This window comes from Aythya marila (assembly GCF_965140915.1).
Source record: "Aythya marila genome assembly, chromosome: 10".
NCBI lineage: Eukaryota > Metazoa > Chordata > Aves > Anseriformes > Anatidae > Aythya > Aythya marila.
The window spans coordinates 11,236,501-11,250,977 of record NC_139051.1 but is presented as its reverse complement, the minus strand read 5'-3'; the positions used below and the strand labels follow the sequence as shown (position 1 = coordinate 11,250,977).

The 14,477-nt window shown below is 49.2% G+C and overlaps 1 protein-coding gene across 2 annotated transcripts in view; it reads left to right on the top strand.

Moving 5' to 3' along the window:
* The window catches only part of CHCHD6 (coiled-coil-helix-coiled-coil-helix domain containing 6), a 120,001-nt gene that overhangs the window by 99,745 nt on the left and 5,779 nt on the right, over nt 1-14,477 (top strand). The window contains exon 8 of one of the 2 annotated variants that reach the window (XM_082767963.1): nt 5,650-6,196. The exons of the other annotated variant lie outside the window; for it this stretch is intronic. Coding sequence (XP_082624089.1) covers nt 5,650-5,673 — 24 coding nt within the window. The 3' untranslated portion in view covers nt 5,674-6,196. Of the gene's footprint in view, nt 1-5,649; nt 6,197-14,477 lie in introns of those variants that run through there. 2 annotated transcript variants of the gene reach the window in all.

Sequence of the window (14,477 nt, the reverse complement as noted above, 5' to 3'; positions counted from 1 at the left end):
TTTCTGGGATTATTTTTTTCCTTTTATTTTCCCCCTGGTTATCCTGAGGCCTGGTGGCAAGAGCAGGAATGAGTACAGGGAAGGTGTCTTTTTTTGTGTATGCTGTTTCATTGTATTTCATTGCTCAGGGCACAGCTTGGCAGCTCCCCAGTCAAACTCCTGCAGCCAATTGTCCCCAGCAACGACGCTACTGTTGCCTGTCCTTAATTTTTGGCTACGTCGGGCGTAGGGTTTGAAATAATGAAATTCTGTTGCATCAGTGAGTGGTTTTCCATTCCTTTTGGCTCTGGCAACGGATGTTCACAGTTGGGTGAAGTTCATTTTAATTCTTACAAAACCAGAGCTGAATTTGTACAAGTTCCCGTTGTTCCGCTTTGGAAACGCGCGCCGTATCCTGGAGCCCTTCCACCCTCCCGGGGGCTAATCCTTGAGCTTGCAAAACGCGAGGGGTGCCTCCGGCTGTGGAGCAGAGGGGTGCCCAGGGTTATCTCCCTTTCCCCGTGCATTCCTGTCTCTCAGCTCGTTGCAGAAGCGTGGTATAGTGCTGGCAGTGTGCACTTCTGATGGGGATAGATAGCGGGATGTAATTACCACCCCCGAGGCAGAATCGTTATGCCGGCTGTAAAGAGAGAGGGTCGCCCATCCTAAAGGGAAATGATTTTAAAGCAATCTTGACCGAGTCTAGTGGAGCCATTTCAGACCACTTAAAACTCAGCCAGTCCTTCCCGGCACTTGTGCTACGTCCTCTTTATGCGGTGAGAGGCGATGGGACTAACACTCGTCGAGGGATAAAGGAAATCTGATCAACTGCAGCACCGGCTTGGGCAAGTGCTGTGCTGCCGCGGGGGAAAGGTGCAGACGGTGCCCAGCCTCGATTGTTATTGTTCTTGAGACTGATTTGGAAAAATGCAAGGCCCTTCCAGAAGCAATAAGACGGTAGGCATGCAATCTGCCACCCCGGGCTTCCCGTGCTGTACACGAGCTGTCCCCATGCCCCGAGGCCGGGCTCCTGCAGGTGGGAGCGGGTCCTCTCCCTTCCCGAGCAGGCAGCTGTGCACGGGGTCCTGTCCCAAAATCAAAGCCAAGCTGCTCGTGCATGTGCTGCTGGTTTGCCTCGGACATTCAGGCTTCAAACGTGCCCTGAGTTACGAGGCAAATGAGCTCAGAGGTTGTTCGGTAGCAAATACTGCTTCGTGTTTTCGTGGAAGGCAGAGTTCAGCATCCTTCGGCACGCGGTGGAGCTGTGGGCAGCAGCAAGCAGAGGAGGGATGCTGTGGCCGAGCCGATGGCCATGGCAGTCAGCAGCTGCACATCCTTCAGAGGGGCATGGGCAGGTCTGTTGGGATCAGCCCGGCCCCGAAAAGCAGGCACTGCCTCGCAGAAGTGATTTTCTTAATTTCAATCCTTTACGGAGGCCGGATAGCCAGGGCTGTGCGGGTTAGCCAAGCTCCGAGCCAGTACCCAGGAGAGCAAGAACAACGAGCAGTGAAATGCTCCATGTCTGATTCTCATCCTTTGAGCTCCTGTGTAATTTTATTGGAAAACAAAAATTGTTTAAATAATGGAACAGCCCCGATGGAATTGTGCAGCGATGCAGAAGGGGCGAGGAAGGGTTATTTCCCTTCCTGCCATTGCTTTTCTCCTCCTGCCTCGCCTCCCGAACGTGGGTGGAATCCGCAGGGCAGGCGCCGGCAACATCAGCCCGGCCCAGTGGCTTTTCTTAACGGTGAGAACGAGATTAAACGCAATTAACACCGATCGAACAAAAACCCGTCCTCGGTTTGTACGCTGATTAATTAACAGCCGTCCTTTCAGTGGTGACCCTCCGCAGAAGGCTGTTTGTTCCTCCTGGCCCCGCTATTTTCCAGCACGTGTCCAAAATCAAAAGAGCTGAGCGTTGCCTTCCCCGCTCCCCGCCGCGAGGGCCGGGGCTCGCGGCGCAGCGGGGAGGTGCAGCCCCCAGCTGGGCTGATTTTTCCTGCAGCCTGGTGACTGCCGAGCTGCTCGGTCGGTGGCAAAACATTTCCCGTTAAGCAAGGCTAATGACGGGAGCTCTCTCCGAGTTAGAACAACGATCGGAACAATCGGCTGGAGGAAATCGATGTTATAATGTGTGAACAAACAGGTGAGTCTCCGAACTGCCAGGGATGAGCCGCGCTAGTAAATAACTTGCGATGCGGCAACGCAAAGCGATGGGAGGCGTCAGGGCAGGGCAAGGCAAACAGCGTGGCGGCTCTCCTGAGTCAAGAGAGAACGAGGAGGGGGAAGGCGACCAGAAAAACTGCTTCTCTTTCTTGGTTGTGAGGTATTTGGACTGAGGGACTTGCACGTGAAAGCTCTCTGGGGCGTTGTGACAGCGCGTCCTGCAAGCGTGTTGGGAGGCGCCCTCTCCGCCGGTGGGCTGGCTTCGGAGGCACCATCTGGGGAAGCAGCCAAGAAGTCACGGGGTGAACTTCTCTGCTGTGCAAAGCCATTAACACCAGCACAGAGAAGAGGGAAAACAAAACTCTTTTCATAGCTTTTTGAATTAATGCTTTTTGTTGCTGCCTGGCATGCTGCTGCCCCTTCGTATTCCAAGCCCAAGGACAGCAAGTGTTGGGCTCTTGAAGGATGAGGGAGACGGAGCGGCTTCTCTGCGCGAGAGCTACACGGCAGGGAAGGGCTGGGATCCATCCGTCAGCACAGCTGCTCTGCAAAATGGCCAGTACCCTGCGTGCAACAGGACAAATTGCACATAACCAAAAAATACCTCCAGCATACATCACCGCAGAGTGACTCAAATGTCCCTTGCAAGGTGTCGGGGCGCTAATAGCCACACAACAAATGCCTTCCCCAGCTGAAAGGCCTTGAACACCCGCCTTAGGACAGGTGAGGCCTGTGGTACTTTGTTTTTACCTCTTCCCAGACTAACAGAGGTGCAGAAGTCGGGCGGTCGTGTTCCTGAAGCCGCGTGCCAACGGGTGTTCTGGTTTGGAGAAAGCTCCCTGCGCACGGTGCAGCGCTGGGAGCTGTGGAGATTAATTTCTACTTTGTCACTGACACCCCGAGTGCACGGCGTCATTAATCATGGGGATCTGCCTTCGGATTTCCTCGTAGCTCTGCAGAGCCCGTATGTGCGAGCGCCCTGGTGTGACCGCCTGAAGGAGCGTCAGAGCAAAGGCGCCGTGTTCGCTGGAGGAAACCTGCAGGGTTTGCCCCTGTGAGACTGAAGGCTGGGTAAATAAATACAGCTGAGGCTTGGCAAACAGCATCCTGGAGAGCACAAGGGGAGGAGGCTCTTCGAGGCCTGGCTTTTGGGGAGGAAGGTTCCTTCCCTGGCAGGCGAGGCCAAGAGCCGAGGCACAGGGCAAGGCGGAGAGGACACCGGGCAGCCCGAGCTGTGGCGCTGGGATGCAGGCTGACAGCGAAGGAGGAGGAACACGAGAGTGCTGCATTGACAAATCTTCTCGCTGAGGCTTGCTGGCCCTGAGGCTGCTGCTGTCCCTTATGGGAGAAGCACAGGGAAGGCTTCTCCTTCCCTTTCTGGGCTCCTCCTGCCCAAGGTAGGGGTTGTGGCAGTCCGGTGGCGTCTTGCACGGAGGGTTCCAGGTTGGAAGGGAACCAAGGGGCACCGAATCCGTATCAGCGTGGTTGCAGAGCTAGCTGGAAATGAAACACGTGTAAACGGCTGGCTTAGCGAGGAGTTGTTCTGGTCTTGGAGGCAGTTGGATCTGGCCGCTACTGGGAGCGGCGCGGGCTGATTGACGGTATCGTTACCTGCATCCTTCGCTCACAGAAACTTCCCTTGGTGCGAGCTGCACGGCAGGAAATTGGTGTCTCGCCTGTCTGGCATCTCATCAGCTCTGGGGCCAGCGCTCACTGTGCGAAAGGTTTTCAGAAAGCTTAGTCATCCCCAGTGAGACGGAGCCTGGTGTTTCTGCAGGAGGAGCGCTTGCGAGCCTCCAGCTGGACGTGTCCCCAGTACGTGGATGGGCTGGGCTGGAAAGAATTGATTGAGGTTAAGTGCTGGCTCTTCGCGTTTTCTCCTGAAACACGTAGAAGAATGTAGTTATGATTAAGAACATGAAATTGTGTAACAGTGCTTTTTCTTTTTTTTTTTTTTAAATTGCTTGAAAGAAAAGGCTTTATTGCCTTCTGTAAGGGTTAACAGCGGAGTGGCCACGTCAGTGGCTTTGTCACAAAATGTAGCGTTCCTTGACACTTAACTGAAGTGTTACAGTGTGAATGCAGCAAATTACTGTATTGCAGAATTGATTGTGAGTTGTTGCTGCTTTGCTCATTACAATTTGTCTGAATGCTGCTGGAGTTTTTAAAATGTATTGCTCTTTGCAAAACTTCTAAGTCAGTAATGATGAGAAAAATTACCTGGGAAATTAGAGTCAGTCGAGTAATATTGATGGTTCATTTGTCAGATTTCTGGATAAGCTTTGTCTAAATAATTTGGCAAACAATTTTCTCTTAATTCTCAAATCCTTTGAAGCCTTTCCAGTTCATTGTTGTTGGAGACGGGGCTGTCTGTGGAGATGCATGGTCAGTGTGGGCTGAATGCGCTGACTCTGCAGGCGTAAGGCACTGAATAGCAGCTTGCTGTGCACACGTGGCCCAGATGACACCATCACCTTCTGCCGAGCGTGGTAGCAGCATTAATCTGTGATGTTCTCCTTTCTGATTCACTTTCAAGGAAGCACAGCCTCTTACCTAAGAAAGTCTTGTTACACAAGGAGTAGAAGGAGCACCAGTCCAGCCCTAGGCAGCTGGGTGACGAAATCCCCTGCAGCTAACTGCGGTTATCTGCCTGTAGTTGGCTTTAGCAAGGTCCTCTGAATGCAGGTAGGTCTCTCTGCTCTGTCTCCCATTTTGGAAGGATACCAGAGCATGAGAAGAAGGTGGCAAGCTGATGGGATCACTCCACGTGATTCTGCTCTTAGTGTCGTTGTCACAGAGGTGTTGGTGCTGCCCCATGAGAGCTGATTACCTGGGCTTTGAGGTAGGGTCCAACGTCAATACCACAGATCCCCAGTGGGGAGAGGTGTTACAGCTGATGCCATGTGTGTGCTCATCCACATGGTGCTATTGGATTATTTCTTTGAATTTTTAGGAGTGAGAAGATAAAATAGGAAGAGACCACAGCTAGCCCTGCAACCTCCATCTCAAAAGGTCTAAAGCCCCTTGCTTCTACCCCCACAAAGGCCACAGCTCATGAGCACATACTTGCAGGATCTGAGGATGTATCATTTACAAAATGATATGAGAGGTGTGTGCACGTTTGGCAGCAGCTAATTGAAGTGCTCCTGTGTCCTGCTGAGGCTGGGACTTAGAGCTCTGCTTCCTCCTACCGCTTAGCAGAACCTGCAGCCTTTCCTGCTGCAGGCCATCAGGTTTATAAGTCCCAATCATTTACAACTGACCATATATTCTAGTTCACAGGATCAGTCTTGCCTTTGATATCATGACCTGCTCTCTTGCTTCTGCAGTCCTCTGTCCCCCTGAGTGTCTTACTGTGCTTTGCAGAAGGCAATACTTGATAAATTTTCTGAGGGATTCTCTGAGGTCTCGCCCCAGCCAGCATCGCTCCTTTGTTCCTGAAAGAAGCAGTCCAAGGTCAACAGCTAACTTGCTGCCTGTTCCTTTGTCTCCTTTTCCTTCCAGGAGCTGTTAGTTAACTCTGGGTAAACATCAGCCGCCACGGAGCAGAGGACAGGGACCACAGACGCCTTTGGAAGGCCCAGCACCCTTCTGGATAGACGCTGACCAAATCTGGTGCCTTCTGCCCTTCGCGGTCCAAGACAACGACGTGATTCCTCTTCTAATTGCCTGCATGTATTGGTCTCGGTGGATGCTTCTGGAGTTGGGAGGAGGGTCCTGGGAGAGGGGAACACTACTGCTTCCTTTTTTTTTATTGTAATACAATGCAAAAAGTTGTCTTGACCCCAGCACAGCTTGTAGCTTGGAGGTTTGCCCTGCACAGGCCTAGTTCACCCTGTGCTAGCTTTTGTTTCACCGACCCATGTCTGAGTTTCAAGAGCTGTTATCTTTGTCCATTTGCTCCAGAAAAAAAGGGTCTGAAGTACTTGGAAATAACCCTGACTAGCCTGTTGGGATTAACTGTTCCTAGCATGCTCCCATTGGTTATACCAGCAGGCTCATTCCTTCCCTTCCAAGGTTCCCTCCTAAACAATAAAGTGTTTAATGGTCACTGCGTGCTGTGAGATGCTTTCAGTCCCATGAGTTTGCAGATTGCCATTTTCTGCCTCCTACCTGTGCCAACAAAAACTCCCACCAAGTGTGGGGAATAGAAGTATTTCCAGTCGTAGTTTATAAATCACAGAACTCGTTCGTTTTGGTCTCAGGCTGAATGAGTTTGGCTTATTTGAAAGTACTTGGAAGAGTGCAAAGTCCTGGCTGGTGTTGGTGAATCATGCTGAAAAACCCTTTTCCTGCTGAATGCAGGGCCCTGGTTATCTTTCTTTGCACCAGCTCTTGTGCACAGCTCCTTTCTCTGCCACAAAACGCCATCCCTTTCAGCTTCGTGCTGGTTTTGTGCCCTCCTTGTGGAGCCGAGGCACAGAAGGAGCTGTGTGTGTCTGACATCTCATCCCCAAGAGGTAGATGCAACAGATTTGCTGAAGACAGCAAAACAGGGGAGCAAGTCTAGCTTGGTAACTTCATCCCCTTTCTCTGGCTGTGGCCTCTCCTCCGTTTGGCAGTTTGCTGCTCGTGTCCTCCTTGACTGTAGCTGACAGACTCTGAAGTGTGAACGTGAATTTTTGGAGGTCATGTCAGAGTTTAGGGCAGTATTTATGAAGATGGATGATGGAGGATGATTAATGGATGAGGGGGGCTGAAAACTGTTTTCCCTGCTTCGTCTCTTTCCTGTAGGCATTAACTTAGAGCTTCATGTCTTCACTAAAGCAACAAAATTCCTCTCCTTCTTATGGATCGTTGATGCCACAACTCTCTCCTCCCTCAGAAGTGTTTGCCTACCCGTGGCTCATTGTTAGTCTCAGATCTTGCAAAAACTCCAGCTTTTTATCACCGTGCAGGTCAAACTTGCTGTCCCCGGAGGAAGAAAGAGAAGTTTCCAAACCAAAGTAGGACACTTTGTACGCTCACACCTGTTTGTAGCAGCGTTGGCTGGGCTGCTGCTGTGGCTGCCGTGCTGGCTTTTGGATCCGCTTGCCATAGTCAGGTTCTGCAGAGCCGCAGGACTTCTGACACCACGTGTGGAAATTTGGAGCAGCAAGGCCTGTCGCTGACTAGATTTTAAATTATTGTTGGTCTGAAGAGAAAAATACCTATTTTGTCTCTTCCTCATTTTCCTCTTGCCCCCATCCAGTGTTGCTTTGGCATGAGTTATTTGCATGTCATTATTTCAGCTGCCCTAAATTGGGGGGGACTATGATGCCAGGGCTGATTATGTGGCGGTGCTGGACAATTTTCTCTGTTAGGCAACTGTAATACATTTCCATGTTCTTTTATAATGAGCTTTATTTACCAAATTGGCAATTCCTCTGTTGAGAAATAACTGATTACAGCATTCAGGGAGTTGCTGTCATCTCAAGATATGCAGGTGTCTGTGGAACATAAACAGATGTGATCGTTCAGACAGTGAACTCAATTGATAGAGGGTAGGGGAAAAAAAATCAGCCATAAAATCATAAATGTAACATCTCCAGCTAATGTTGGCCAGGTGCACTGCGGCTGTTGTGCAGCCCAGCAAGGACAGAGAGGCACTCTCAGGCCATCCAGCACCTCCAGACGAGAGACTGCTCAATTATTAGTTAAAAATACACCTCTTGCACATCATCCCCCTTCAGTACTGGCTTGCCTAACCCTTGGTCTCTGGTAGCCTCTGAGGCCAGAAGTTGGTTCATCATGTAGCCTTAGAGTTGGAAAATCTGTCTGGCCACGCTAGGTTTGATTTTGGATACTCTCTGATGAAAGTCTGCAAACCTCCTGGTGATCCTGTGCTGTGGGGATTGCGGTCTCCTCTGCCTTCCAGACAGCCCCTTCCTTTGGTGTTGCACAGGGCCCATGAGTGGATTTGTTGCTGCTGTTGCCCTGATCATCAGCTTGAATATCTGAGCCTCAGGAAAAAAAATGATGAGGAGAGATGTCAATAGGAAACTGCCAAAGATGAAGCTCAATTTGCAGAGCCTCAGAAGCCACCTGAGTAAAAAATCTACAGGTATTACAGCTTTGAGTGTATTTTTTTTTCCCCTGCTACTATTCTTACTCTTTTTTTCCCCCTGCTACTATTCTTATTTTTTTTTTTTTTTTTTTTTTCCTCTGCTACCATATTACTGAGGCCCTTGCAAAGAAGGAAGAAGCTCCGCATCTGCTCTTAGGCTTCCTCTCCTTCTGTTTCTCCTTGACTGCCTGTTGGCTATCCAGAGCATTATTATTTTTTTTCCATGCAGGATTGTGACAGCAGGTGTCAGTTACATTCCAGAGCAGCAGAGATCATTATTCCTGGAGCCTGGTGGCCAGGGTTGAATAGATGGCCTTATCACACAGCCCCCGTCGCAGTTGGCACTAATGGGAAGCTTGGACAACGAGGATAAGCACGGGCTGAGGCTTTTGTAGGAGCTGAATTGGAGGCAGTTCCCTCCAAGGCAAGTTTGAGGTAGGGTACGGGCAGCGAGCCACACTGCTGTCTGTGCTGCACGTGCTGGATGAAAAGGAGCTCTTTCGTGCCCAGGAATATCTGTGACCTTTTTCACCTACTAAAACCCAAACGGCCCAGTGCCAGATGCAGTTCGGCTCGATGCTCCATTCAGCCAAACAGCTGCACGTCCATTTTGCCTGCCTGGTTTCTGCAGTTCTGTGTGCAAATTGGGTAATTGGGTGTACGAGTGCATCCAGTAATTCAGCTGCAGCGTGCACAATTGTGGTAATTTCATGTAAAAATACAGGTTTTCGGAGAGCCCGCTTTACAAGTAGGAATTGTTTTAAAACTGGCCAGATGAATGAAGGAACAACCTTTTTATTCGTGCATCATTTCTTGGTGTTGTGGGAAGGAAAAAGAACACAAACAGCAAAGTTAGAGGAGATACAGCAAATAACAGAACTGATAGAAATTTTCCAGTCGGCTTCAGTAGCTTTTTAAATGAAACATTCAACAAGCACTTTGAGATTCCAGCGTGCAAGGACATCTCAGGCTCTCTAAGCACCAAATTTGTGATCTTGCATATAAACACAACCCGTTGCCTCCTGTTGTTAATATTTCACACTTGGCTTTGCAAGATGTTTTATCTAATATCCTCTCTGCATTCAGGCTCCTACCAACTCTGCCTTGTCCACACCAAGAGAGGCTGGAGGAGGAAGGCAATTGCCAAGCGTGTCTGTAATCTATGTAGGAGGGTTTTGTGTAGCTGTAGGGGGAGAAGAGTAAGTCTCATTTCCTATTTTATAGTCTGCTGAATCCTGTGATCTCGTGCTGTGCGCTCCTTTCCTAGGCGGAATTTTTCCATTTGTCTTTCGGGTTGTTGTTATTTTTTATTTCCAAACTGGTTAAAAGTGTTTGTCTGTAGCTTGTCGCTGAATCGTTTACGTCTGATGCCCTTAAAACGCTTCATTGCCAGCCTTCTGCGCATCTCGGGACCACGTTCTTCAGTTTGCCTGGTGACTTGCTCTTTTCAGGTTAGAAGCAGTGTGGATACAAGGCCTCTCCTCTCCTCCCTTCCCAGTGCCTCGCACAGCTGCTGTAATTAGATGCACCTGGTTAAAATACAGCCTACAACTGCAGCAGCTCTTCCTGCCACCCCAGGGAGCTGTCGCACCCTTTTCTCTTTTCAGCTGGCGCAGCACCCCAGGAAACTTGTGGCAGCCTTGATGGGCTGTTCAGAGCCCTGCGGGGCCGCAGCCCCGCACCTGCTCTCCCTTTTAGTTTTAGATTTTCATTTTTATCGTCCTGGGAGGGGAGGGATGTGATATTCCTGCACCAATTCTCACGACCTCCTTATCTGTCAGCCTTATCGCTCTGCTCTTTGTGCGCGCCTTGGCTTCCCGTCACTTCCCCGGGTCTCCTAGGCTGACGTGCTGGGGGACTGAAGGGTGATGTGGACCGAAGTGATTAGCCTGGACCGGCAGTCGTCTAAGTGCTGAGCTTGTTCAGGGCAGTAATGATGCCCCTCTGCCTCTCACCCCGGTGTTAATTACGCCGGCAGAGTGGTGGTTGCACAGCCTGGGGCAAAGCTAGAGGGAGCAAACGGAGCAGCTGTTGGTCTCAGGAGGGCTCCATGTCAAAAGCGCCTTGAATTTAATGACACACGTGCTCTTTTCAGACTTTTTACACAGGTCAGCAAGCACGTGGCAAAGAACTTTCCTTTGTCATCCTGCTCGGAGAGCAGCAAAGAAAGTTTGGTTTCCAAGTCAAAGATGAAATCAGCTGCTCCCTCCGGGGCATGTAACAAGCTGCACCTGAAGCTGCTTTCCCCTTGCAAATGGCCTAAATTAGATGTTCTTCCTGCTCTCCCTCAGTGGAGGAGCTTGTGCTTGATCCAGCAGTTCCTTTTTGTGCAGAGTATTATGAGATGTTTGCTGATAGTGCTCGTCTTGCTGCCCTGCGAGGCTCTTTGTGGGGGCTGTAGCATGAAGGACTTGTTGCTGAGGGATCTGGGGGGAGCTTGGGCTCTTGCCTTGCCTCCTCCTTTGTTTTCAGGAAATTTGTTTAGAAATAAACACAATTTCTGCTATCTTTGGGACAGATTTACTAATTAACAATAGCCCAATCAAAGCCTGTTGGCTTACAAGGTTCTTTTTGGAGACCTAGGATCCGCTCACCTTCTTATGGATCCATTAAACTCAATTTTAAATTTCAAAATCCTCCTTGAATATTGAGTTAACAGGGGGTTGATAGCTGTGGAGGAAGTTGTCTTCATCTCCCATCTCCTACTGCTAATATTTATAGCAAACTGGGGCATGCAGCTAAGTATGTTTCCAATTTGTTTTCTGTAGATATATTTTTTTTAGAGTTATCATCACTGTTTAAGGTCTGGAAAAAACAGTCGGTCACCCAGACTGCGGAGCAGGAAAGGACCTAGGGCTTGGAGCAGCTCTAGGAAGCCTTGTTCTGCCTTGGCTTTCTGAGCATCACACTGGAAACTTGGAATCCTTTTGGGTTCTCTGCTGCTGGTCCTTTTAAGTGTCTGGTTCCTGTAGCAGTAAGGACTCGTTTCCATGGGCTGCACCCGCTCTGGGGCAGCCGCTGCCTTGCAAGAGCCCTACGCAAGGAGCTGTGTGCGAGATCTTGGGTACACCTTGACCGATTGCATCCTTAGCCTCCATACGTGCTCTGAGGTGTGTGAACGGAGAACTCAAACCCTACAGGCAATGAGAACACCCCCGGTGCTGGGGTACCCTCAGCTCTCGTGCCGTGAGGCTGCCCGGAGCCCCGCTCCGAGGGGCTCTGTTCTGCCGCGTGGCGCTGGGCACTCGCCGAGGTGCTGGAATGGCTCCATCTGCCAATTATTTTTCTTGCAGCTTTAGATGGGTTTTGTATTATTTAGTTCTTGAACTGCCTGAGCTAATTTCTATAATGGGCACCAGCTGAGGGACATGAGTGACACTCCCTCAGCAAGAATGAAAAGGGTGTTATTTTTTCCCTCCTACGACTGCTTGAACATCCTTCTGTATCCATTCTCTCGGTGATGGAGTCCATCGTCATAGCGAGTTTGATTTTTATTTTCTATGAATGGGGAGTGCCACTGTAAGTCAGGATTAGCTAAACATAACATTAAAAATAAAGCACGGCTATTAATTTAATGGGTTCCTCGTTACAACCGTCATAAAACAAGTAAACAGGAACTCTGCCAGGGCTGCCATGCATTCCCCCTCCGAGCGGCTGAACCAAGGGAGAGATTTGAGTTTTTGCCATTTGATAAAGCAGTGAGCGAGTGTGGCTTTTTAAAAATTAATTCTTTACTTTCCTTCAGTAGCCTTTCAACTGCTGAAGAAGCCTGGCTGGTGACTGTGACGAAGCTTTGCGGCTCTTAACGAGCCGGGGGGGAAATGCCAGTTCAGGACTTAGCTTAAATCATATCGGCAAAAATAAAAGCTTACAAAAGAAAGAGAAATTGCTCTTTATGGGCTGCTTCAATGAAACAGCCTTCATAGTCCCTTTAATCCTTATTTACTTATTTTTCTTTTGCGAGCCTTCTTTGTGCTGCGAGTTTTTCCCTCTACCCCTGAGCTTCCAGCGTGCCGTTGCCAACTTGTGATAATTTCCTTGGACCGCCGTTTATTGGATTAAGTGGATCAGCACCGCACAGCTGTGATGCCCCGCGCGGCACGTAGGCTGAGCCCGGCATCCCCGTGTGTCACAGGTTTCCAAAGCCACCTTTTGCCACCAGGGATCGCATCTTGGCACTGGGACGGGGCACAGCAGAAGGCTGTTGTGGCGCTGGCAGCCTTGTAGGGCTGGGTTGTCCAGCCTGAGGCTTACCTGGGGGCTTATTCCAAACCTAAATCGGGTGCTGGGAGGTCTGTGAGATGAAGAAATTAAAGAATGAGAAAATGCTCAGCTCTTTATTTTCCTACTATGTTCTTATTGTTTTATGTAGTGACTTCTGGTCCCCTGAAATATTCATTCCCAGGCTGGGGGGCAGTTTAGGGAATGGAATACCCACAGTAGTGCCTTTAATATGCTCGGTGGCTGCTTTCCCTGCAGTCCTAATGAAACCCAGCCATGAAAGGTGAGTGCCAGCTGTCGGTTCCACCCCACCAGTGGTTGGCCTCGCCTCCCCTTTGCCAGGAAAATGAACTGTGCAGCCTGAAGGAAAGGGTCACAGCTGAGTCTGTGTCCAAAAAGGCAGAGGAGAGAAATTCAGCTTGAGTCTAAGCCGATAATCTTCTTGGAAGCACCCTCAGACTGCAGGGTCTGGTTCTTCAGCTCCTCGAAGAACAAAACGTCATCTCTGGGTGCTGTGGGTGGTCCTGTGTTGCTCTTTGCTGCTGTAAAATTCCAGTAGTTTTGTTCAAGGGTATTTTCAGCCAGTGGATGGGGATAGATCTGTATAGGTTAGAGGAATCTTCATAATTTTATGTCTATCTTATATTATCCCTCTGAGCACAACCATGGTCACTGCCCACCAGCGCTTACCTTGGGTGATTGCCTGGGAGGCCCAGGCCATCACAGCTCTCTGGGAAAACCAAGGCCACCTATTAGCAGAGGAGGTTTGTAATAAGTTGTGCTTAGAGGGAACTGTGCTGTAGATCACTTCCTAGTCACCCCTGGGATTGAAAGTTGATGCTTTAACACTGCTACAGACCTTCCAGCACTCCTGGGCAAGTAGATGACAATATAATCACAGCTCATCTTGGGAGACAGAACTCTGCCATTCTTAACTTGAAAGAAAATTAAATTTTAATAAAGAGTACAAGGTAAAAGATTCTGAAACTCAGACGCCTTTAGCATTTGCTGTGAATGTGGGCAGTGCAGCAAGAAGTAGGAAACGTGGCTCAACCCCGCTACTGTCAGCCAGGGCTCCCCAGGCAAAGCTCCTGGCTCCCTGTGCTTTGGTCCAGAGGAGTTATTTCCACCCAGCCTTCTATTTTTGGTTAAGCAATTTATAAAGGGGTCTGTAACGTTTTCTCTTGTTATTCCACGTCCCCATGAATCCTGCCTAAAAAAAAACCTTTCTGGGTTTTCAAGTTAGAACAAGGCTCTACCTGCAGGCTGCAAGAGAAGCACCTTTCATCTCACGATGCCTCTGCGTGTGTCCAAAAGGGCCAAGCCTGGCCCAGCGCTGTCTTGCTCACACTGAGTGAGTTTTTGGGAGAGGTGAGAAAGTACTCGTGGAAAAGAAGTGGCAGAAATAAACCTTTGTCTGTTACCTTGGGGAAAAATAACATCGAGGGTACACAGGGGCTGAGGATAGCTCTGCAAACTGCTGCTGCTGTCTCTGCTTCCTTTTTTTTTTCTGCCCCATGAGTAATTGAGTGTTTGTGTTTTATTGATGCCAATAACGTTCTAGCTTGAGCTGTTGGTATACAATTTGATATTTATTTGTTATATCCAGACTTTGTACTGTCTGGATTAATCCTCAAGTTAATCTGATGCTGAGCTATTATTGTGACAATTTGACATTCATGCTGTATGTTGTGTAGCTAATTTATGTAACTCAATTTATAAATTACACAAATTGGTTACATAATTTACCACATACCTTGTACACTTCACTGTAATATTCCCAGTTTGCAATTTAAACAATCCTTATACTAAGAACAATTTACACTGAAGACTCTTGAATAATTTTGCAATCTATTCCTGGACAGATAAGGAGCCAAGTTTGTTAAACAGACGTGTGCTGGTGTTGGGTTTAACTTATTAATCACCCTGTCCCGCTTCCAGGCTAATCTGCATCCCGCGTGTTCATCCTCGATGGTGCCGTGCTGGCGGGGCCAGGCCAGCGCTGATACCCAGCTGTTTGTCCTGCCCTTTCCGAAACTGCCGGGCTGCTAATGATGGATTTCTC